The sequence below is a fragment of the Onychostruthus taczanowskii genome, unplaced genomic scaffold (assembly GCF_017590055.1).
Source record: "Onychostruthus taczanowskii isolate IOZ18803 unplaced genomic scaffold, ASM1759005v1 scaffold142, whole genome shotgun sequence".
Lineage (NCBI taxonomy): Eukaryota > Metazoa > Chordata > Aves > Passeriformes > Passeridae > Onychostruthus > Onychostruthus taczanowskii.
Window position 1 is genome coordinate 63,269 of NW_024498597.1, and position 13,059 is coordinate 76,327.

The 13,059-nt window shown below is 50.9% G+C and overlaps 1 protein-coding gene across 3 annotated transcripts in view; it reads left to right on the top strand.

Annotated features, from left to right (window-relative positions):
* LOC121332607 (rho GTPase-activating protein 39-like) overlaps window positions 1-13,059 on the top strand; it is a 54,104-nt gene that overhangs the window by 18,810 nt on the left and 22,235 nt on the right. For all 3 annotated transcript variants that reach the window (XM_041398205.1, XM_041398204.1, XM_041398206.1), the window contains exon 2: window positions 6,255-6,653. In XM_041398205.1, coding sequence (XP_041254139.1) covers window positions 6,255-6,653 — 399 coding nt within the window. The remainder of the gene's footprint in view (window positions 1-6,254; window positions 6,654-13,059) is intronic.

The following is a 13,059-nucleotide window of genomic DNA, read 5'->3' on the forward strand; positions in this document are numbered from 1 at the left end:
GGCACCAAGCTTCCCCCCGCCCCCCCCCCCCCCCCCCCCCCCCCCGCTGCCTGCCTTCCAGAGCTGTGGTTTGGATGCAGCTGTGGATGCACGCAGCACATTTTGGAAGGAGAGGGGATGAAGACTGCCAGTTTCTTTTTTCCTTCTGCAACTTGTTCTTAAATGCTCAGACCCTTAAAAGGAAAAATAACTGTGCTGAAGCTTTCATTGAGCTTAGGAGGTGCTACTTCATCTGGGGGAAACCAGAGCTTCGGGGAGGCTGTTTAAGTGCTGTAGTTTTGGGCTTGTGCTCTGACCTGCAAAATGAAAACTCCAGCCATAATGGCAGAAGAGACCCAAGGCATGCTATCACAGCAGCTTGAGAGCTGTGTAGGGTATCGAGGCAGATCCCATAGCCCAAGGAGGCTAGCTAACTTCTCTGCTGTGTCCTGGGTCTCAAGCTCCACAAATGATTTTGCTCCACAGCGTGTGAAACCCATGGGCTGGCTGTGACAGATAGGTGGGCGAGGCTGCCTGCTAGATGTGTGTCCCTGGCCAGCCTGTGGATCATTGCAAAGAGTAGAGGGAAGCCCCTGGAAACTTCTTGATTCTGAATGTTTTTTGACTTGTCTTTTGCCTTCTGCTGAGGTTGCAGTGGCCACAGCTGGTCTCTAGCCATAACACAGGCAAGGTGCTTACCCTCAATGACAATTTGGAGACAGAGAGAAGTGAGAGACCCTTGGCCTCCAGGGAAGCAGCAGGTATCTTTCCGGTGAAGACCTGTACCTGGTCTGCATCACCAAGATTTTTTTTAACAGGAATGGATTTTACTGCTCCTCCTGCCCTCACGTGCAGTTTCCTTTAGTGTTGGTCTGCTGGTCACGAGGCAGTCCCCTGGTGCCTATGTCTCCAGTACATGACCTCCTTCTGCTCAGAATGTCCATCCAGCAAATGCTTTGTGTTTTGTCTCAAAGCCATGAAAACAAGTTTTCTGTCCCTTGGTCTTCCCTCTGTTGCAGAATTGCCCATCCTGTGATGGGGGAGGGGGGACTGAAGGATGGGGTGGGGATGAGCAACAGTTCAAGCCCTTCTGTCTTCCCCTCCCCTTGGGGCACTCTGCGTGGCTCCAGGGAGTGATTTCAGGATCCAAATCAGTCCTAACCTAGAGGACAACACTTAGCACAGAGTGGGTGATGGAGAAACATGAAGTTTGGTGTGGGAGTGTCTGTGCTGCCCTCCCTCCTCCCTGCTGACATAGGGAGCTCTAAGATGCCTGTGTATCCATCCCACCCAAGGCCCAGGTACTGGTCTTGGGCTGTTGGGCCTTATGCCTTTGAGACTGTTCTGGACTTTATTTTTAGCTGATTATCATTGTGGCATGGCTTGTCATGGTGTCTGTCCTTCCTTATGCCCCTCCTCTCTCCTTTTGCAGAGACCCTAAGACATCTCACCTGTGTCCTGAAAGTCCTTTTCTCTCTGAGACAGGATCTTGGGGGAGTTTGCTGGTAATTTTGGTGTTGCCCCAACCTGCTCCCGTAGACTGAGCTGCCTCTTTGCTGTCTGTTCTGCTCTGGATTTGGGATGAATCAAGAGGCTAACGGGAGCAAGATGGAACCAGCAAGGCTGGTACCTGGGCTGGGGGAAAGTTTGGGAAAGCCAGGAAAGAGGCAAGAGCTGACAGGCTTTGAGCAATCAGCATTTGTTCTGGATTTTCACAGTGTGGTCTGTCTTTGGCAAAGCAGAGATTGGTTTGTTTGCATAGTGCTTATTTTAAGGAGCAGGAGAGTTTTATGAGCAGCCTGATGTTATATTTACTTTTGTTTCTCTATAATTTTTGTTAGAAGGAGGCATGGGTATTCAAAAGAAGTTATTGAGTGTGTGTGTGTAGGAGGGAGATGTTTGTTTTGGGTACTTTTTTCGTCCTAGGATGTAAATTACAGCTTTCCTGGATTCAGCTGAGAGAAGGCAGTGAATAAAGCCTGAATTGTCTCACTCAGCTGAAGGGAGGATTACCATAAGGAGCTGATGCTAGAGACCTTCTGGAGGCTCTCTGCAGCTCAAGGGTAGAGATGAGTTTTACAGCCTTGTCCTGGCTTTGATACGCAAATCTGAGTGAATCAGAGCCACCTGGAGGTTGCACTTGGTTTCTCAGCGTCTGTACTAAGTGAATTTTTCTGAGATGGGTTTGCCTGTTGTGCAGAAGGGCCAAGCATGATTGTCTTAAAAAAAAAATCTGTGTTGGTGTTTGATTTCTTGAACACAGTGCGTGCTGTTCTTCAGTCAGCCAGGAGCCTAGACCCACAGAGGAGCTGCAAAGTCAACAGCAGTGGAGCCTCTGGGGTGGTACCCACTCCTGAACTGGCTTGCCATGGTCTGCTTCAGGGGCTTCCTTTTAGAGGACTTATGATGATGAGCATGGCATCATTCTCTGTATGACTGCTTCTGCTCCTTTTCATTGGTCCTTTGTCCTATGCTCCATTAAGCAAGTGAAAGAGGCTCTGAACTCGTCTCTGTGGGGTGGATAATTTCAGATGCCCATCCCCATCACCCCAGTTGATTGCTACAGCAAGTAGCCCTGCACACACTTCCCTGTCTTTGGCTGGTTTCACACCATGACCAGTCTCTGGGAATTATACTTCACTCTGTGTGTGATGGCCAAACTGCATTCCTCCTCCTCAAGGAGGACCTGTTAACAAGGCACTTAGTTTTGGCATTGGCACGTCTTCAGCTAGATGACTGATCTCTGATAATGGCAACAACTGGCATCTTTGTCTTGGGACTGGCTTTTAAGTATGCTGCAGGCCTCCATTGAGGGCATTAGTCTTGAAAAATCCCACTTGGTATGGAGCCGAGTTTGGCCAGGAAGGACTTAGTACTGCCCCAACTTCCTGCAGGGCTCATCCCAAAGAAGGGAAGTGGGGGAAGGAGGTGGGATTTTTGCTTGAAGCACAGAAATCCAAAAATTACAGAGCATGGAAGTGAAATGGGAGACCAAGTCATAAGAGGTGTCCTTGTAGCCATGCAGAAGGGTTTGTTGGCAGCCTGGTGTGAAGCTCCTTGAGGCAGTTGATTGCCATGGCTATCCTTGGTGCTCCCTTCCCCTTGGTGGATGTTTGCCTTCTCAAGCTGGTGCTGAGCAGCTTCCACAGGTGAGGCTGCAGATCACATCAAGCTGATCTTAAGCTGCCAGCTCTGGCTAAGCAAACATCTCTACTATTCTTACCTTTTTACAGCCTTGGGAAAAAGTTGTGGTGTCCTGGGAGTGCGCTTGCCTGTCTGGGCTGTGTTGTCACTTGGGTCATGGTGGCAGGACAACCAGCTCTCTTGTGGGGGACTGGCTGTTTGACTTCTTGGGGTTCCTCTGCTCTTCCTGAACTGACTCTTCACCTGTACCTGGTCCTTTCCATTTCTGGTCCTGCTCAGTTCTCTGTAGTTAAAAAAAAAAAAAATTATTCCTTCCTAGTCCTCCTACAAAGCATTTACAGTCTTTATGAGAAAGATCTAGTTAGGAAATGCTTGCAGATGCCCTTTCAGGATGAAACGCCGTTTCTTAAAAATTACTGCTATTATTTTTTATTCCGAGGCTTTGCCAAGCAGGAGTGGCAGCCAGGAGGAACTCAAGCTGGTTTTGAAGGAACAAAGTTTGTACATGTCCATCCCCTGTGTCCTTGAGGCTGCAGGACAGAGCGCAGCAGCTTGGCTCTTAGCTGTACTGTCTATTATAACACTTCATAAAAAAACCAGCTGCCCATCTGTGATGGGACCAAATCTGTCTGCCTACATGAGGTGTGATTATTCACAAAAAGCCCTACACTTCCTTCTGCTTTTTCCATGCCTGGTGCACCATCCTGTTCACAGCACGTTGCTGCTTGGGGGCTGACCCCTGCAATAGCCTTGCCACTCCCCCAAAACATCAGCATGCTTGAGGCACAAGCCATCACAGTTTGGGGGCTTTGCCTGCTGGGGTGAGCAGCTGGAGCTGTGTCCTGTTTCCCAGGTATGAAGTCTGGAAAGTATTACTCAGGACACACAGGAAGCTCCTGGACTTTCTGACAGTACAGGAGGATGCAGCTTGGGAACGTGGCTTGTTTTTGGAAGCAAGTGGGAGTTTTGTTGAAATCCCTCCGCCTTGCAGGCGCTGGTGGCTGCGTTAGTTCCCCGGAGCCATTGTGATGCCAGCAGGCTGCCTGTCCTGTGCTCGAGCAGTGGAGGGGTTTGCTCTGGCACTGCAAATGGGGCCTGCAGGTCCTGTTTTGGGGACACTGAGTCACAGGAGCTGAGGTGAAGCTAAACCATTGCTGTGATCCTGCTGGTGGGAGCAGGTGCTGCATGCTAGTGGGCACCCACTCTGTCTGCTGCATCCCTCAGCACTTGGAGTTGAAAGGACAGAGAAAAGTATTATTTAAACCATCCCCAGGAAACTTCTTTAACCTTGTGAAGTGGAATATCAATTAATTTTAGTTTTTGTGTGTCCAAGTTTACAGCCTTATCTCTGCAATCCTGGGTTTATCACATCTTTCCAGAGTTCCTGATGTTATGTTTGAGGCTTGTGTGGCAGCCTGGGGCTGGCTCTGCTCCAGGAATGTGTTTCTTGCTTTTCCTCAATTTTGAGGACTGGCCTGCTTTTTATGGGTGCATGCCAAACTGCTCAGCATTGATTGCTGTCAATCAAACCTACAGTGTTTCTGTCAGGGAGGTGCAATGGGCAACTAAACCCTCACCTAGACTTGCCTGATGGTAGGAGACATGCTGACCTTCCTCAGAAAGCCAGGGCTGGGCACAGGAGTCTGGGCTGCCATTTCAGGCACTGCAGTGCTGCCACCATCACTCCTGACCCTTCTGAGAACCTGCAGGCTGGGAGCTGAGGGTGTGAGAGGGATGCACTGGGATCTCCCTTCTCCTGCTTCTGCTGTGGTAATGGCTTCTGCTGTCATACCCTCCCTCGAGAGCAGCTGTTGGCTGTGTCAGAATGAACCCCTGGGCAGGAACAGGTTTCAAGAGGGGCCTTGGACCTGTCCTCTTCATATGGCTTTTATTAATAACAAAAGTAGCTTCAGTTATCTAGGCCCTCTTTCCTGCAGCCTCCACCAACATTGGGATGGAGGCCAGGCTTTGGGGTGTGGGAGCAGGAGGGGCTCATGTTGTTTTTCAGCATGCTGAGCATACAACTTGGTTCAGGATCATTTTAGGCAGCATCTCTCCTTTGTGTAGGGAAACCTTGCTGGGTTTGCACTCCCTTCTTCCATTTACCTGGGCTATCCAAAATGGTTTGGGCTACTGCATTGGGTAGGCATTGACTTTGCTGAGCTCCTCAGGCCAGCTCTTTAGGGTTGGTGTGTCAGTGATACGGTTGATATGCATGTATAACAGCTGTGCAGCCCAACACCTCTGCATAAAAACCATGGTGCTGATCTGCCTGAAAAGCAGTCTTTCAGCACTACCTGCTTTGCTCTCACTGACTGGACCAGTATGGGTGCTGATAAAGGACCCTGGGGCTCAAGGGGTTCTTTAGGGCTGCAAAGGGTTATGCATCAACAGCAGTACCTGCCCACTGAGTCACCTTACAGCCTGCTGAAGGTTCTGTCCCATCAGCCAAGGGGTAGGGGGAAGAGCCTGCAATGGAGATGGTCTCATGCACCAGTCATTCCCCATATATATATCTTTTGGACAGATAAATGTGGGCTCCAAGCAGGGTCCATGGCATCCAGAGGTCCGTCCCTTCCAGCCCCAGAGCATGTGGAGCCTGCAGGCAGGCACTCACATGGCGCAGGTTGCCTGCATTGTTGGGAGCCAGGGCTTTCATCTCCCCAGGTGGAATGTGCAGCTCTCAAAAGGAGCAGATCCTGTTCTGCAGATACTCCCTGCTCCTGAAAGTCAAATCCCCTACACTCCTGCATCCTGCACTCTGCATCTCCCAGGTGCTGGCACTCCTGTGACTGGGCCAGCCTTTGATGTGAATCATCCCAGCATCAACAGACTGTGCTTGCCAGCCCTGTGGGTTAGTCCTGAGCTGGGGAGTGGGAAGAGAGTGGGTCAGGCTGATGAGGCTGATCTCCCCTTCCCTGTGCCAGAGAACTGCTCTTTTGTAGCAGCCCCATCTCAAACCCTTGCCCTGGCTTTTCCTAAAATCATTAGATTGCTGAATAGCCCCAAGTAATGCTTTGATCTGCAACCAGGCTGCCTAGCCCAGTGGCAGCATCTCTGTAGGACTCTTCAGACAACCTATTTGCTTTGAGGCTCTGGCCCAGACTAATGTGGCTCTTGTGTCCCTGCAGCTCAGACTGGGTGGAGATCATCGAGCCCCGCTCCCAGGAGCGGATGTATGTGAACCTCACCACCGGGGAGTGCAGCTGGGAGCCCCCTCCCAACCTGAAGGTGCGCCAGTCAGACCAGAAGCAATGGTGGGAGCTCTTCGACCAGAACAACAACCGTTTCTACTACTACAATGCCATCACGCAGCAGACTGTGTGGCACCGGCCCCAGGGCTGTGACATTGTGCCCTTGGCACAGCTCCAGGCTATGAAGGGCAGCTCCCAGCCTGACTGCTGTGGCCGGGAGCACCGAGGCAGCAGTGGCAGCGGTGGCAGAAGCACCCCCATCCAAATGGCTGTCTTGCAGGAGATGGAGAAGGGCAAGTGGAACAGTGCAGCAGAGAAGAGGAAAGATCCTGCCAGGTATGGGGAGAGCTTCAGCCTTCTCTGTTTATATCTGTTGGGTGAATTTAGCTGCCAGGCAGGCCCTGTAAGACAGGTTGGGAACCGTGCTTCCCCAGGACGGTGCTATGCTGCCCCAGGAGGGTGCAGCACTGGGGCCAAGTAGTGTCAGGCCCCCAGTCACTGCTGTGTGCCCTCCTCTTCTTGGGGTACAGCTGTCTGCTGTCACCACTACCTAAATGTCCCCAGCTTGGGCCAGGCCATCTTTGTGTGAGACACCATAAAAATACATGTCAAAAGATAATCTTTGCTCTAGGTGCTACGACAGAAGGAGACGGGAAGGCAGGAGTGTCATGTAGTGATGAAAACACTCTCAAAAACTTGCAACAGGGTTTGTTGTAGTGGCATAGCTCCTGGGCAGGGGGTCAGGCTGATGTAGGATGCAGGTGAGAGGATCTGGTCTGACTACTTCCTTTCCTCCTTCCTCAGTTGCTGATGTCTTGCAACTTCAGCCAGTGCAGGAGTGGAGCTGCAGGGACGGAGCTCCTGGGCACAGTTATGTGGTCTCATCAAGTCTGAAATAAATGGCCAATAACAAGATGCTATTTTGTTTGACTAAGAGATTTTTTTTTTTACACTCAAACTAGTCTGACAGCAATTGGGGATTTTTTTATTGTATTGAAACTATGATTTCAGCTTCAGTTGCACCAAAGTATCCCCCAATCTCTGTTGGGTTGGCCTCTCTGCCTGGGATGCTGAGTGGGGCTGCTCTGCCTCCCTCCTGCTCTGTCTTGGCATCATCCTGCCCTGGAGGATGTGGTACATGCAGCTGTGGAGGCCATGCAGCAAGCAAAGTTGGGTCATACTGAGAACTGACCTGAGGGCTAGAGCAGCGTTGGGTAAGACTGACTGTCCTGCCATATATGCTGGGGTGGCTTGTCCTGGTTCTGGGCAGTGCAGCAAGTGCTAGCACCTTGGGTTTTGGATCAAGGCTGCCTCTCTGTGTGCCTGGTGCAGGCAAGGATAGAAAAAAAAAATGCCAAGTTAATGAAAGCCACAGAGGATGGCAGTTCTGGAAAGTCTATGCACCCTGAAGTGAGGCTTTTCATGTCTGCTGCTCCCTGCAAAGATGCTCCTGTATTCAGTCGAGATCTTAATGGCTGCAAGACACTGGTGATGCACATAAAGTGTGCTACAAGGAGCCCAACACTTTACTGGTGCTTGTGATGCTCCCTGTGCCTCCTGCCCCAGAAACAGCACCTCTGAGCTTCATATCTGTCCAGAAAATGATCCCTGCTCTGCCAGGAGAAATCCAGAAATCCAAGCTGTACCTAAGTAGTTCCCAGTTCTCTCAGGTCACCCCCAGTGTCTTGGGGGGGCGGGGGGAGTGTGTCACACAGTTGAGCTACAGGCACATAGGATTTGACATGAAACAGGTGACTTTCCTTCCTTGTCTGTCTACAGCCTGGCACTCCAGGGCAGCCCGAGTGGGCACCATCAAAACTACATTACATGTTTCCAGAGAAATGAGTGTAAGAACCCTGATAGGGTGTAAGATATTGTGAGCTTCACAGAGTCCAAAGTATTCCTGACTGTGCTGGTTTTAACACCAGCTGGAATTAAACTCCAAATATGCCACTCCTCTTCCCCTCACTGTTTCCAGTAAGGGAGAGACAAAAGCAGAGATTACAGGTTGAATTAACAATTTACTGAAAGCATAAAGCAGTGGAATAAGACACACACAACAACAACAGCAATGTTAATAGCAACAGTATACCAAAAGAGGAGGTGTTTTGCCCACAAAAAGTTGTTCTCTATTGGGAACAAAACCAAGATGGCAGATGTTCCTTGTAAGCTGCATGGTTTTCCTGGACAAAGGCAATGTGATGGTGCCATTTGTGTGCTGCCCATGTGGCCACTGGGAGCAAAGGCATGATGGTGGGAGAACTGCTGTGGCTTATGTTTGCTACTTCCAGGCAGAAACCACAAAACCCAGTGACATATCCCCTGAAAGCTGGATCGTCCAGGTAGGGTCCTGCAGCTGCGCTGCTGGGCTCATTTCCACACAGGTAACCGTGCCACCATTTCTACTGCCCAGCCGCACTAGAGGTCAGCCCTGCAGGGCACTGCTGCTTTTTTGTCCTACTGCTCAAATGCGCTCAGTTCGGCTGGGTTTGGCAGGGCTCCTTTCTGCTCGGCTTGGTGGGCTCAGCAGGGTTGGGGTCACTCCCACTGCTGGACTGTTCCTTTCCAGCAGCCTCCTCCTCACCAGGTGCTGTTGGTTCAGCACTGTGATCAATTTGCCTTTTCACCGCTGTCCCTTTGAACACCGTGTTCTGTAGTTGTGTAGGGAGAAAACAGGAGGGGAACCAGCAAGGGAGCAAAGGGACCAGGTCCTGCCGAGAGAGGCAAAATGGCACGCTTCAGATCAGGTGCCTGGCTTTCCCTCCTGAAACCGTGGCATGGTTCAGGAGGGAAAATGTTATTCTATGCGATGATGTGCCTGGTATAGAGTACCAGAAGCACTAAGCTCTGTCCTTGTCTGCAACCAGGACACGGACTCAATCTCTCAGGAGGGAACATGTCCTCCTCTGCCTTTGTATGGGAAGCTGTTGTGCCTCAAGGGAAAAGGGATGCCAGTTTTGACCCATCCCTCAGTTCTTCAGCTCTCTCAGCAGGGAAGACCCTTCCACAGGGTCCCCTCCTATAGAAGGAAGGGGAGTGATGCAATGTGGGCAGGAGTTTGCTGTACCTTTCCTTGTCTGCCAGGGCAGCATCACCATCACTGCTGATTCTCCTGCAAGGAGGGGAAGTGGGAAGGAGTTCTTGTTTGTTCCATCCCTAAATCAGGTTTATGCAGCAATCTTGGGGCACCTTGAGCCTGCAATGAATTGAAGGGCAGGTGTTGAGAAAGGCATGAGTGGCAGCTTGCATGGGAGTTCACAGGCTGCTTGGATATGCAAGGCTCTTTCAGATGACAAGGCTCATACCAGTAAGCTGACATCTGCGAAGTGTGCTTTCTTGGAAGCAGGAGATTGGACACTGTTTCCTTGCACACCTATTGTGTGTTCTCTACTGTGTGAGCGAGGGTTGTGTAACTGGTTGTAATGCAGAGTTTGATTTCTCTAGTTGAGCCTGACACCCAAGGAGAGATTTCTTGCCTTTTGCTGGCTTGTATAATGGGGAGCAAAGAGCTGAGACAGAAGCAAATGCTCTCAGGTGGGATCTAATGCCATTGCTGGGATGTCTGGTATACTAACAGCATGAGCACACTGAACTTTTCAGCTCTGTTGTCTGTGTTATTCTCCAAAGACAACCTCAAGCATGTCCTCCTCTGCTCAGGAGAAATGCAGCTGCATAAACAGAGGGTGAACACATTGAGTGCTGTTGGTAGTATTTGACATCTTTATAGTTACTTACGCCCAAGACAGTTTCGCTTTTGTCTCTTAATGCCCATGCAAAAAATAGTGTTTTTCTTTCCTTCATGTTTGTCATTCTGTGATAGATGGAGAGGCCAGCAGAGACCAGTGTAGTCCCCAAGAGGGATCTCCTGCAAGCCCATCTGACAGAGATCTGGGGGAAGGGATTTCATTCTGGTTTTAGTTATACTTTGTGGTCGAGTTTTTTTCTTTTTGTAAACTGGTTTTTACCACCTTTCCTCTCTTGTCCCGTATATTAGCACTGCTTAATTTGTTGTGCCCCCTGCCGCATCTCAGTGCTGCAAAACCCTCAGCAGCCTCGAGAAGAACAAAGAAGCTCCCCAAACCTTGCTGCCTGTTCCCTCTGTCTCTATACCCATGCCACCCCTCCCTCACTGCCCCACAGCTTGCTGCTGCTCTTCCAGCTCTCGCAGTGGCTTGGAGCTGCCTTCTCTAGACATCAGCCTTTGGCCTCCCCAGGCAGCACAGGATGGTAGACCCCCTAAGGAAATGGCAGCTTCTTGCAGTGGGATAAGACACTGGTGCTATTGACCATCTCTGGAGCCTCCTGGGGAAGCTCCTCTGCCCATGCTCCTGCTCCCATGTTGTCTTTCAGCTGTGCTCCCTGGGGCTGCCCAGCCCAGTGCTGGCTCTGCTTCTCCCTTGCTGGACAAGGACAGCAAGCAGCACACAGCTCCAGACCCATCCTGAGCTCTTACAATCCTGTTAGGAAGCAAGATGGACTCTCTTCAGGGGAAATGATGGCCAGATTATCATTTCACACACTGGAAAGCTGTGCGAAGGATGGATATGCTCCCTTGGGGACTGTGAGACCAGCCTGGGGTTGAATGCAGCATTTTGGAAGTGTACTCTGAGCCCCTGCAGCCATGCTGAGGTTTGCCAGACCTCCAAGGTAATGGGTGAAAAAGGGCTTGGTGGAGTGCGAAGGCCTGAAGAAGGCAATCTTTCTGGGAGGCTGTGTGCTGGTCTTCAGCATTTCAGCATGCTGCAGGTCAGGACTGAGCAGGCTCTGCTGTCCCCAGCCCTGCTATCCGTGCAAAACCAGCCCCTTTACTCCTCTTCCCCTGTTTCTCCTAAGGTCAGCACTGGGAGTTTCAGAATGCTGTTTCTGAGGTTCTATTTGCAATAACAGGCTATCCTTAAAATCCTGCTTCACTAGGAACATTCTGTCCCCCAGAAGAGGAAGGTGAGGGTCCTTTTTGCATGGGCAGTACGTTGTGCTGCCTATTCCCTCCTCACCCACCTTTCCCACAGCTCAGCATTCTCAGCTGGGAAGGAGCAGGGGCTTGGTCTTACAGTGCCAGGAATATGTGCTGGAAGAGGAGTGAGAGGGAATGTGTGATTAGGTGGCTATAAGAATACCTCTGCCTCTTCCAAGTCTGGTTTGTTTCATCAGGGGATCATGTCTCTCAAGGCACAGTATAAGTAATGCAACTGTTAAGTTTTCATAATCAAGCAAGAAGGACCATCAGAATCCGTGATACAGGTTTGTTTCGTGCTTGTGCAGTTGGGATTGAGGTAAGGATACGCAAACACAATGTTCTTTGCACAGCTCTGCAGAATTTTTGGTTTGGGCAGGTTGTATCCCTGCCTTCAGTGTGGGAATTAAGGGCAGAGCAGCAGTGCTGCTGGAATACAAACATCCCTGTTCACTCACCTTTGTCACAGCCCCAGGAAAACAGCTACTAGAAAGGGCAGAGCTAAGGTGCAGGGCCTTTTCTCCAGGCTTCTGGGAAGGAGAAAAATAAACATTGGAGACCTGGAGCCTGGGAAGAGCTGCTAGATATGCTGGGCCTGTTGGAGCTGGGTGCAGGCTGGGAAAATCAGTGCCAAATTGAGGCCTTTATAATGGAGCTACTTGAAAGCATTCCTCACAGGAACAGTCCCAGGGGATTCATCAAGGTTTCTGCTGCTGTTGGCTGAAGGGCTCAGCTGAGAGGCTGCACTGGGACACTTCTCCACCACTGGCTTTGCTTTTTGTCGCAGCTTTCACAAGGACAAGACTGAATCTTCATGCTGGGAAGTCAGGAAGTCCCTGTTCTCTTTTGCTTGGTCTTTCCAGCAGCCCGGGGATGTAGTTGAAGGAAGCTGTCTCCAGACATGGCCCCAAGAAATCATCCATGGCTGTGGAAATGGCCTTTTCAAGACAGCTTTGTCTTTTCTGTGATGGTGCTTCTTTCCTCTCATCTCTGGCAGCCAGGGAGGCTGGAAATAGCATGATGTGTCCATGGTGAGACTGATGTGCGAGGCGACGTCCTGTACACATTTAGACGTTTCCCTTCACCATCGCATTTCTGGGTGGGGGAGGATGGTGGCACTCTGTGACGTGGGAGTGGCACAGCTTCCCAGTTTCCTCTGGCCCCTGCAGGGCATCTAGGTGCTTTGCCTCTTACCAGTGTCCGTGGTAGCCTAGCTGTGGCAATCCCACATGTTTCTGCTTTTCCTCAAAAAGAAGCAGTGTCAGTGGGTGGGCTCTGCCAGCTCCAGGGGTTTGCAGCGGTCCAGAGCAGGCTGGCTCCCAGTGTGCACCTTGACTTAGGCCTGAAGGTGGGAGCATGTTGGGGCATGGACTGCAAGTGCCAAAATCCTGCTGCAGGGACGCTTGCTGCTTGTGGCAGAGCCACTTCTTCATTGACTTGCTCTGGCTGTCTAACTTGGCTTGCTGTCCTGCCGTCTGGGCTCAGGGCAGGTGCAGAGAGAGTCCTGTACCAGTGCAGAGCTCCTGCTGCTCTCCATCATGTCCCACCCATGTGGCCAAGTCTGTGCTAAAGACCCAGCACATCTTGCTGTCCTGGGCAGGCCCAAAGTGAGGGATGTCCCTGATGAAGGGACTCTGGGCAGTGAGGAGCTGTTGTGCTTTGAAGTGCCTTTTGCCCTCCGGCTTGCTGGGGCTCACAGGTAGGTAGTTTGCCTCTGCAGGAGGCTATGAGCACAGTATCCTCTCTTCTTTTTCAGATCAAATCCCTCATCACTTATCTGAGGACTAA